The sequence below is a fragment of the Pholis gunnellus genome (assembly GCF_910591455.1).
Source record: "Pholis gunnellus genome assembly, chromosome: 17".
Classification (NCBI taxonomy): Eukaryota; Metazoa; Chordata; class Actinopteri; order Perciformes; family Pholidae; genus Pholis; species Pholis gunnellus.
In genome coordinates this window covers 15488332-15500660 of record NC_136544.1, presented here as the reverse complement: position 1 = coordinate 15500660, position 12329 = coordinate 15488332, and the positions used below count along the sequence as shown (strand labels likewise).

General features: G+C 39.7%; 1 protein-coding gene across 3 annotated transcripts; it reads left to right on the top strand.

The window, feature by feature from the left end:
• Positions 1–2522: 2522 nt before the first annotated feature.
• kcnj12b (potassium inwardly rectifying channel subfamily J member 12b) lies at positions 2523–7702 on the top strand. 3 transcript variants are annotated; one of them, XM_079176969.1, is made up of 3 exons: positions 2523–3053; positions 5209–6566; positions 6654–7702. In XM_079176969.1, the coding sequence occupies exons 2-3, from the start codon at positions 5349–5351 to the stop codon at positions 6675–6677; spliced, it is 1242 nt and encodes a 413-aa protein (XP_079033095.1). In that variant the 5' UTR covers positions 2523–3053; positions 5209–5348; the 3' UTR covers positions 6678–7702. The 3 variants fall into 3 exon arrangements, with proteins under 3 accessions (XP_079033095.1, XP_079033093.1, XP_079033094.1); XM_079176967.1 differs by having other exon boundaries at positions 5209–7702; XM_079176968.1 differs by lacking the exon at positions 2523–3053 and adding an exon at positions 3259–3332 and having other exon boundaries at positions 5209–7702.
• Positions 7703–12329: the final 4627 nt, after the last annotated feature.

The following is a 12329-nucleotide window of genomic DNA, read 5'->3' as shown; positions in this document are numbered from 1 at the left end:
GTCCTGCCAGAACCCGTTACACTCATGTCTATCTGAGCTTTAAGTAAACATCCTGTGTCTTCTGTATCACACAGGGATGACCACAACATGACATAACACTCGGTAGGAAGCAGGAGAGTTTGTGCTGATTATCTGAAAGGTTATCAAACTGCAGCTTGTGTCCTGAGTCTGGCCCACTTTGTGATGCCGCAGTGAGGCGGCCTTTAAATAACTCGCTCGGTATGAGGTCTGTCCCTATAGCACACTTCACATCCCCATCTCGTCTGCTATCTCGTATCTGAACCCATTACCCATTCACAGGCCTGATATCATAACAGTGACATAGTATGTGACACAGGAGCACACGCCCAAAGCAACTTGTATTTTAAGGTAATTTAACTACAATTATAACCTGTCAAATCTTATATTCAATACATTTTCTGCATACATATACATATGAATGTCTGCTAAACTGTGTGAGTTACTGCTGTCATAACAAAAAGTAAATATGACCATAAACAGACAATTTTGCTGCCACTTCCTCTGGAACTCTCCCCCAACACAACATTCTACCTCACCCCCTTTTTAAAAACTGCACTCAAAACTCACCTATTTAATCTGTGATGCATAGTTATGTCATATTATTGTCTTTAACTGTTATAATGTCATGTTTTTTTATTGTTTTATTGCTTTTACTGTTTCTGTTTTTACCATGTAAAGTGCCTTTGAGTACCTTTTAAAGCGCTATACAAAATAAAGGTGTTATTATTACTATTACTGTTTATTATTTATTATTACTATTATAAAGATAAGAGTGTGAAAATTCTGCTCTCTCGATGTAAATGTGTATGCTTGTCCTCCTGGAAAGATACGGAATTACACTGGTCTTACTAAGTGATCACAGATCCAACAGCACTAACACTCACAAAGGTCAAATATTATTTCCCATTCAACTTGGAAAACTGATACTCAGACTACCATGGCTTCCTTGGAGGCGGTCATGTTGCAGTGTCACACAAACCTTCCACTCTCTCTAGCCTGCGATGGCCTGTAGTGAATCTGGGTCAGGTCAGCACTGGAACTACTGGTTCTGTTTCTGTCCTATGAAATAATTACAAACTCACGGGCAGAGCAGTGTGGCGGTGGGTTGTTTAAAACCTGCATGTTGTGGCTTGCACAAAGCAGATTTCTATTAATCTTGGGTGTTTGGAAAATATTTGTGGTTTCACAGAAGTATTGTGTGACAATGTAAGTGTGTCTGCCCTATGCCCTGCCCCAGAGTGAGATAACTCCCACTCTAATATTGACACATTTCTAAAGTCATACTAGTTCTGCCATGGCTCTATGGCAATGTCACCTATCAGTCCACCACTTTGCTTCATACTGAAATATCTCAGTATATTCACATGTCCATGAAATTAATACATTCATGTTCCCCAGAGGATGAATACTACAGATCTTGTGACTTTTCCTCAAGCACCGCCATGAGGTCCACAATTTAGTTTTTTAGACTACGGTCTTTCAACTAATGGATGGATTGCCACAAGATTTGGCACTGCTATTCATGGTGCCCAGAAGATGAACCCTAATTACTTTGATGATCCCCTGACTTTTCCTCTTGTGCAACTACAGACCGACGTTTGGTAGAGATATTCATGGTCCCCAGACCATTAGATGTATTCTAATGCCTTTTGGAGATCCTGACTTTCCAACTGGTCCCGTCGTTAAATATAATACCTGCCAAACTGTTGGAATTCCCATGAGCCTCGCTGTACTTTGAGTTTAGTGCTAAGTAACAAATAGCAGAGGTGCTAGCATGGTATCTACTATTTGTAAGTACAGTCTCACACAGCTACTACTGTGGCTGACTCATAGTCTTGTTTTACAACTATAATTAAGGAAACAACTTCTTATTGGCCTTGTGATACACAAGTTATTCACTGATTTCCTCCTTCATACAGGCATGCACACACACACACACACACATGAGACAAATGAGTGATGTTCAACAAGGAACTGCCTACATGGGCTTTTTTAAAGTCCAGCGTGTTCAACAGGAGCTGCTCTGCTTTCTGAATCAGTCAAAATTGAGACCACACCACCCACTCTGATCAGTTTGGTTTAAGTTAGAAAATAAAGACAATATTAAAATTACATACATTACACATTTTTTTCTGGCTTTTCTGAAAGAAAGAGAGGCTCTAAAGAAACACCACTTTATACATCCATTAAAATCAATGCTGTCACAAAATACAACAAGACAACTTAACCTAATCAAACCCAGAGAAACTACTGTAGTTTAACAATTGTATATGTTCTAGTCATTTCTGGTCTCTCTCGTAAACAAAAAAAAACAGTTGGTTCTTTCAACTCTGAACATCGCTGACCAGCGCTGGTGCAACACTTGGTAGGGGAAGAGCATGTAGTCTCCAAATGCCAAGTATCTACAGTGACACCGTGAAAGGGAGGGGGAGGACAAGAGCTGAGCAGTGAGCAATAGTTCACTGGATGTGGGATACAGAGTGGGATCTGCAGCAGAACAAGATCACATAGCAGATATACCAACCAAGTGTGTGATTGTCGACTGCCCATGACTCTAAAATAAGATATGAGGGATTGATTTTTTGATTGGACTGGACCCTGCAGGTCATGTGAGCCCTAGAGACATATAGTTTGGGATAGCTGAGGTCAAGTTGTTGTGCTATTTTGAGGGGCAAAATTATGACTTCAGTGCTTCAACTGAGCGATTTTGTCATTTCTTGTCTGTTTCTGATCAACTGGATATAAATCGAGCAGTAACTTTGGAGGACTTGACCGTAGGAGTGATTGTAATGCTTTGTTTTTTGAGTGGAGAAAGAGACGCGTTAAAAACAGGAGGCACAGACATGATGGTACTCTGTGACTATTTACTTTTTAGCCCCACGAGGATAGAGTGGTTCTACCCGTAACAGACGAGAAGAGCTGTAAAAAGGAAGCCTGAGGAGAAACATGCAGCAGTTTGGCTAAAAGACTGGGACATCTAGAAGAAAAGGAAAGTCGGAAATCAACAATTATTCAAAAACCTTGCACACAAGGTAAGCTGCTTGTAATTTTAGATTTTGAATATAATACTTTAGTCAACATCTTTTCTCAATGAGAGACCTGTGGACTGTCTCTCATTGTTCAAATAGATCTTCAGTCTCTACTGTGACACACGTCAGCAGAGAAGTAGACTCATCTCTGCTCCAGCGTTGAGATCACAGCCCAGCAGGCAGAGTGTGGCTCCTCAGAGAGCTGACGAGCAGTCGCACAGAATATTAGATATTAATAACCGTTGCTTCTTAGCAACCAGAGCATTCGAATCCGCACAAAATGTGAGTTTGTTTTTTTATCAATCGTCTGGAGTCTGTACTTAACAATTCTTAATTAATTCTGGCTGAGTGTTTGAAAGATATCTCAACTTTTACATAGCTGTTTTGTTGTATGTCCAGGGTGTCACTGTCTATCTATCCATAGCCAAATATCCATTTTTGGGGAAACACTTTGTGACCCCATTTGGAAGTTTTATTAAAGATGAAACCCCAGTTGCTTTATAACTGCACGTTCTTAAAGCTATTTTATATTTGACTGCATCTTGTCTCTTAAAGAGACAAAACAAAAAACAATCATCTCCACCATGTTTTCTGAGCTGAGTGTCGTCTCGTTCTGGGTCCTTGGAGTCTGCAGTGTGATGGTGTGACAGTGTCTTATTTTATGCCTTGAAATGAGGGAAATTACATCAGTGAGTGTCTGTGAATTAAATCTCTTATAATAATGAATCAGGGCAGCTGAACATCAACTAAGCAAGTGACATCAATTTCAACAACTAATTGAACTGAATCATGTCTAGTTTCTAATGCATGTATGTGATAAATATAGGGATGGCATTTGTCTGTTGGTCCAATCTGTGATGAAATGTGTGTTCAAGATGGCGCCGCACTTTGTTTTTGGTGCATTATAACTTATATGTACACAAAGGATGAGAGAGCCAAGCACAAGCATTTCTCGGTACAAGTGATAATATACTTGAACTTGAACTACAACTTGTGTGCTTATGTTACAATTTTCTTTGTAGGACATCAAATCCAGTACAAGCTGGATGTGCTGAAGGCTTTAGTTAGGACTGATCGGGATAAAGTCCCCCTTTTAAAAAAATATCTTTCCATTGATATGTCTGAAGTGATTCCATATTGATTCCTACCATCAAACCATTTGTATCTGAGGCCGTCTCTTCTAGGATACCCAATTTTCTGCCCCGTCTTTTTCAGCCCATATTATTTTCCAGTTCAGCCCCACAGGGGAATGACACAGCCTCATCACAGTACTCTAGTGCCTCTAATAGTTGTGCCAGCTGGAGGAAACAGAATATACGTCAGATAAAATGGCAGGGCATTGGATTAGCTGGCTATTTCTGTACCTTGTTGATCAGAAAAACATGTATTGTATACACCAGAGTATTTCAAATAGAGCAGGGGGCAAAGAGAGGAAGAACGGAACATCAAATGTCTGGAAGGATACATTACAAATGAAACGTGGTTGTGTTTGAAAATCTATTTATAATAATTTCCATGTTTTTCCTGAACTGTACAGCACAAACAACTGTTTAAACGGCTTCAAAACACAGATAATTGTAAACTACATTCATCATCAATGACATTTGAACAATCAAAAGAGTTGTTACTAAATCAACAGTTAAAAATGATTAAGTGAAAATACAACAAGCTTTGGCAATCAGCAGCTATTTTTAGAAACCAGATCTTGTAACAGTTTGTGACGACAGTGAGTGAATACTCAGGGAAGTCTGGATTCCATACGCAGCAAAGGTCTGTCCTCAACAAATAGTAGTAGTCAGATGTAGTCATAAAGTGCTGGAACAAAGAAATAGAGAATGTGTGATATTCTTGAACTGTGCAGTTTTTCTTCCCATTGAAGCTACTTACTGGGGAATTTCAGTGGCCATGTACATCATGTTCATTGGCTTTGTCCAGTGTATTCAATATGTGATGTTTCTGCTGAGGCCAATAGCAGCAACACATTGTTAATGTACTATTTCCAACATTAGTGTATGATTATCTTATTTTCTGTTTAAACAGAGGCAAATGCATTCATTTTACACTTTTCAGGTGATATCCATACACTGCATACAAAATAACATTGTGGACAGATAATAGATAATGTTGCATACTAATTTCACCTGTCCTTCCTTTACAGGAAACTTTGTGCCTCACCTCTCATTTCCAGTCGACACTGACCCTGTTCTGGGCGGAGCTGTCCACTTCCTGTGAGCCTGGTCAGTTTTGTATGAGCCGGGCTGATAGTGTGAAGCCCCACTGGCTGTGCCCCAGCGAGGCATGAGTGTAGGAAGGGCCCACCACCACAGCTTCGTGTCCTGTGAAGAAGAAGGCCTAAGACTAAGTACCATGCCTGTTGTGGGCAGCTTTGGCAATGGCAAGATTCACACAAGACGGAAATACCACAGCCGGTTTGTCAGCAAGGCTGGCCAATGCAACATCCATTTCTCAAACATGGATGAGAAGTCACAGCGATATATATCTGACATTTTCACAACATGTGTGGACGTCCGCTGGCGATACATGTTCCTGCTCTTCAGCCTGGTGTTTGTGACGTCCTGGCTAACATTCGGCTTGGCGTTCTGGGTCATCGGCATCCTACACGGTGACATGGAACATCCCGAAGGGGATGACAGTTTTGTTCCTTGTGTCACACAGGTCAACACCTTCGTGGCCGCTTTCCTGTTCTCAGTTGAGACCCAGACAACCATTGGGTATGGTGCTCGCTGTGTGACGGAGGAATGCCCGGTTGCTGTCTTCATGGTGGTCTTTCAGTCCATCATGGGCTGCATCATCGACGCCTTCATGATTGGTGCCATCATGGCCAAGATGGCGAGGCCCAAAAAGCGCGCAGAGACTCTACTGTTCAGCCACAACGCAGTCATTGCTTTGCGTGATGGGAAGCTGTGCCTCATGTTTAGGGTTGCTAATCTAAGGAAGAGCCACATTGTGGAAGGTCATGTGCGAGCCCAGCTGGTCAAGCCCCGTTTCACAGAGGAAGGTGAATACATCCCCATGGATCAGCTTGACATGAACGTAGGCTATGACAAAGGCACAGACCGCCTGTTTCTGGTTGCACCCCTCACTGTCATACATGAGATTGATGAAGAAAGTCCACTGTTTGGCATCAGTAAACAAGATCTCGCAACATCTGACTTTGAGATAGTAATTATACTTGAAGGTATGGTGGAGGCCACAGCCATGACGACGCAGGCACGCAGCTCTTACCTGTCCTCAGAGATCCTGTGGGGTCACCGCTTTGAGCCCGTCATCTTTGAGGAGAGAAGCCAGTACAGGATAGATTACGCCTACTTTCACAAAACATTCGAAGTACCAGCCACCCCCAGGTATAGTGCCAAGGACATGGAGGAGAGAAAATTCCCAACATCTGGCGCCAACTCTTTCTGCTATGAGAACGAGCTGGCCTTACTCAGCAGGGACGAGGAGGACGAGGTAGATGTGGAGAAAGAGGAAAACAGGAAGTCTTCATCGGAGCTAGTGAGTGAGCAGGGAGGTGATCAACGGCCCTCCCGTATAGAATCTGAGATTTAACCTTTGGCTGTTGCTGGTTTTATTTGCTTTTAGATGCAGAGCAATGCAAGCGTGTGAAGAGACCTATGACTGTCATGCTACTGACATGAGGATACCTGTACAGGTGGAGAAACAGCAGTACTGATCTCCAACAGACAAGCAAGGATGAAACTCATCACATTTCTCATTGGATTAACTCTGGCTTCCCTGGGATGGTTATTGAGTCATGTTTCAACTTGCAGATGATCCTAGTTGTAAAGTGCATGGCAATAACATAGTTTTGTATGAATATTTTGATAAATGTTTGATAGTTTTAGTGAGACTATCTGTAGGTGCTGTTCACAGTTCTCAAATATAAAATGTGCAACTGAGTGTAGAGTGACAGTGACACTTTGCAGATTGTGTTTAGAAAACTAAACCTTCGGAATATTTCTCCAGATTAATTTGGTAAAACAGAGGTGTTTATGATATAACTTATATGAACAATAACACTGACTATTCTACATTCTACATGTCAATGGATGACTTGGTTAGTTGGCATACATACATGGACTGCATGTAACTATAACACATGACAAAGTATAGTTTTAAATATTTCCATCACAGAAAGGGAAACACACACTTGATGGTGATCATACGTCATTTATTAAAAGGAAAACTATTATCTCTGTCTTTACATTTCAACCAGAGGGAAACATTTGACCTGAGCATGGAGTAGATTTCTTTCTCAACAGCTTGGCAGAAACATTTTCTATTTTGCAAAACAATGGGTCCTTGATTTCAGGCAGTAGTAGAAAAAAGCAGGTTTATCATTTCTAGTAGACAAACGTCAATTTTATTTCACTGTCATTTGCTAAAGGTTACTAGCTTATTAAGCTAACATTAGCTTCATACATTGGTTGCAAAAGCCATCTCTCAGCTAACTCTTTAATTTTTGAAGCTGACTGTTTTTAAATAAAAGAATCTTAAATATGCACTTGTGGCTACATCATGATATCATAAAGAGGCTAAAGCTAACAGGTCCCAGGTAACAAAGTTATCATCCTAACCAGTTGATGATCCATGTAGAATATTTGGAAATAAAGAATTGTTTTTGTATTGCCGATGGTCAGTCTGAACTATGACAAGGAAGTAAGAAATGTACTTATTATTATGTCATTCTAACGTAAGCCTATTTAGGTTCCATACTACAGGCAAGACAGAGATTAGATTTGTTTTATTTTTCTTTTTTCCAAATAGTAGACTACTGTTTGTCTCCAGTTTAACATAACAGAATAAAAGGTTTTTATGATCAGGACTAACACTATCTCAGGAAGGCTAATGTTGGCTGGGATTACAAGAGAGTAAACTAATCCAAATCCAATAAACAGCAAGACAGGACGGGAGTGCATCAATGCTCCCAGGATCCCATGATTCCCAGCTCAATATCCTTTTTAGATGACACATTAAGGAGATATTTCACAGGGTCTTATGTTCTCAGCAATGTTTTTCCTCAGGTCAGATAATCAACGTTTAATTCCATGGGTCAATATGTTAAAATCTCCTACTGATGTTATACTCCTTGAAACTACACCCTCAAATTTGGGGGGGCTGAAATTTGGGGGCTGAACTGATTTTTTTCCATTTAAAGTTAAAAAGTAAAACAAAGTCCATCTCCCCTCATTGTACTTTGAATGGCTAGCCCTGGCCAATGTCTTACAGTGTTAGTTTATAACAAGAACACAGGGTTAGGATGCTGTTGTTGGTAAAGCTATCAAGACATGCTAACGTTTGCAGCTCAGTTTAGAGAAGACAAACACACGGGTTAATTTATTCTTTACAAACTTGTTCTTGTGTTTTTGGTTTTGGAGAGGGTGAAACATAACCACCACCCTCAACAGTCTTTAAATGCAGAACATTTGAAGAATGAGCCTAGTTACTGTTGCTAAGCTATGTTTGCACAATTGCAGATTTTTGCAAATGGTAAATTATTCTCAGTTGTGATATTTATTCTAAAGGGAAATAAAAACACATCTGTACACTAACTATATTTTACAGATGAGACCTTTTCTCAACGCCATCATCGCGACCTGTTTTAATCTAAAAAAAAAAAGAAGAAGATTAGAATCAACCAAAGACAAATAACGAGCCCCTCGATGTTCAGCCCTTTCTGTAATGTACATGAACATACAGCAAGAACATTAGAATCCAACTGTAACCCTCTCACATATTGGTAATCAAATACTTGACACATAATTTTGAGTGCCTCCACAAAAGTGTCTATCACATGCATAACTCGTGGGAGACAGAGTGGAGTATTGCATCACATCAGTGATCTATATTAAGATAAAAGGCTAAATCCACCCTGACGTAGAAAATACAGTACTGAGATTACATCTTCAAGTTCTTGAAAGTCTATATGAAGCCAAACTATTAAAAACCTTGAATGTTTTGAATGTCCATGGGACATGTTTCTGACATTAACATATTTTTTAATCACAAAAAACTAATCCCTTACTCTGATGTCAGAATAATGAAAATGCCTTGAAATCAGTTTAAACGAATCAAACCATACCCTGCAAACTCTTTGGTCAATTTTTACCAAACGGCTGATCTCGCATTCTGCTGCAGCAAGCTGCATAATATTTTGGGTGGCCAGTTATGGCTGCATGCTCAAGGACCTCTCGTGGTTGTGGTGAATCACACTTTCCCAAAACACCTTTTGTTGCCAGTTGAAACTGCCATCGACTGCCTGCTGACTCCTCACTCAAGATCGTATGACGTGTCTTATACGACAACATTGAGTCAATTACCTTTATACATTGCAGGTTGTTGTTTTACGATGCCTTACATTGGTGTCTGGGGGTTTAGCCAATTGTGGGTTGTGTTTATTCAATCACACAATACAGCTGTGGTTGCTGCAGACACACCTGGTGAGTGCACATCAGTTGAATTTGGTTCGAGTATTGAATCCACTGATGGCCTATAATGGCTTATGTTGTTTTTCTGTGCTCTTTTGGCCAGATGCATTAGTCTCTTTCTTTTTTTTTAAATATGAATAGGACAACAAGTAATAAAGATGTTAGGTCCGAATGTGTATCACCAGATGAATTAGTTTTCCCTCCGCATTTCTCAAACCAAAAACTCCAAGTGAGTTAATTTATACACCTGACTGCCATTTCAGCGAATTCCAACACATTTGTATTTATATCTTGCTGACTTGTGCTGAAAATATCAGAATGGGCTTGCTCCAGAAAAACAAATGGTGGTTCTACTGCCATTTCAACCAAGAGCAGGTTTAGTAAGACGGAAGAACTCTAATTTGTACATTTGTCAGACAGCTATTGTAAATAAATTATTATTACTTTGGGTTTTATGATGTTTCTGGCGAAATAGACAATAAGTTATGATGCATTGTTTTAAAAAACAGAGTTAATGACATGCATTTTTCGATCAAAGCAAGAAACTGGAGATACTATCTTTGCTTGATGGACTGAAATAACAACTGAATTGAACGATCTCTTCTTGTCTTCCACTAAATGCATATAAAGCAATCTTGACCCTGAGTTGCACTTTGTTTTCTCCTCAAAGGGTTTTAATTTGTTGTGTGTGACAACAATATATAAATTGACAGACAAATTAAAAAAAACTCCTGTTGATTACCACAATAAAAAATATCTCACAAAGCCAACAGTTTTCTTTTTACTTCATGGTAGGCGGACACAAAATGCAGGGATTATTTTACAATAAGCATCCGCTGAATGCACTTCAAGTCGTAACAAATAATTGCAGCAGGGAAGTGTTTGATAGACACAGAGGAATGTGATTTATGGCTGTGATTTGGTGGCACGGTATCTGGTTTGGGTCAGAGGTTTCTTATTTCCCTCTTATGTAACCAATCAGGCATGTCATAGATACAGACAAGACTTGGCAGTCCTGCTTGATTTCCCTGCCCTGTGTCCTTGAACATCGGAAAAGAGATCTCATGCACCCAAGCATATGCTTAGAAGTCCTTTAAAATGAGCAAATATAAGTAGAATATCACTGTGCCTGTGTGTTGGTGGTACGTCTATCCAAGCATAATGTTACTCAGATCTGGTTTCATTTAATTACGACCTATCAGCTAAAGAGCTAAAGAGTGGGTGTGTGAGATATAAAACTGGCATCAAATCCCATCACAGTGGCATTTAACAGAATAAACCGTTCTTCCCTTTCATGCATTTAACTTTCAGGAAGATATCTTGAGCGCCAAATGAAAGTCTAATTTCTTTCTTTGAGAGTGCTGTATTCTTTGAGATGTGCTGCGTTATGGAAGGAGCACTGAGAATAGACTGGGATGCTTCCCACCCACTCGGCAGTGTTGGAGGAGGAAGAAGACGTGGAGGGGTCAGTCTTCCAACATGCAGAGTGGGTTGTTGAAAGGCAAATTTGGCCTTAATTGCAGCAGTTCTATTCTCGCTGGTTTCCCTCAGCTGCCAGAGGGAGGTGGAGAGTGGAAAAAAGTAACATGATGCAACAGCTGCACTTCCTCTCCTTGAGCCATAACTCCAGACATTTTAGACTTAAATTATATTGTTCCTGCATTTTGTGTTAACGAACCATTTCAACTTTTTTCACTTTAGGGCTACTGATGGATGAAAATCTTGCATACCTGGAGTTTCAACTTTTTAGGAACTGACAAAAAAGACAAGAAGGTTTTGACTTGACTTTGACGAAACATGAACATATTTATCTTCAGGGCCAATGGACCAAAAACCCCTAAAGCTTCCAAAAGCAGTGATACAATATGTAGATCAAAAGCTATACATGTCTTTCTGGCAAAGTTTGAATATACCTTGGCTATTGTTTAAATACATCATACTCTGCTGTGGTCAATTTTTGTCATGGATAAGACTCAGATGTAAAGAGCTTTTGGTCAAGGTCAGTCAGTGCGTCCATGTTGAAAACCGGCTGGAAATGAGTCTTAAATCCTGCCGTCCTTGGCGCGGGGACGTGACATCTCATCGGGACGGAACAAGTCAAGGAAACAGTCTCAGTATTTTCGTGATATTATATTGCAGTTTCCCGTTCCATTCACAGCTAAATCGGATAGCTAAGGCAGTGCCATGTTATTCTTTTGAGGGGTGTGGACAGCTCAAATGTTTGAGAAGGGAACTTGTGAATGGAAGATCGCTGGTTAGAAAAACCCGCCTTGACTTGGAAAATGTGACAGAGGAAACAGACGTAACTGTCCCAAGTGAAGCTCCACAGAGGAGACCGTGTGAATATTCTTTACTTTCAAAAACAGAAAAAAAATCAATGAACAAAAACATGCAGACAATGTTGTCTGTTTGTACACAAAATAATATGATATGATAGGAAAGGAGATCATAAGGAGATACAAGGACATTTTAAGTGTAATTATTAATGTATTCCTCAACAATTTTAACAGTGGTGTAAAAGTAGCTGTAATCTTATTTCATGATGTATGATCACACACATTAACAAATCCTTACTCTGTGTTATAGAACATATATATTAACTCAACAAACTTAACACCACAGCGGTGTTATAGTGGTGAAAGTACATTTTATTAAGTGCTGTGTGTACTTAAATACAATTTTGAGGTATTTGTACTTTACTTGAGTGTTTTCATTTTCTGAAAATTTATATTTCTCTAATGTCATGACCACCAAGATATATGTCATGACCCTGATCGGTATATAAAACTAGTTGAGTGATGCTTAACAATGATGCATCAAGTAATCTAAT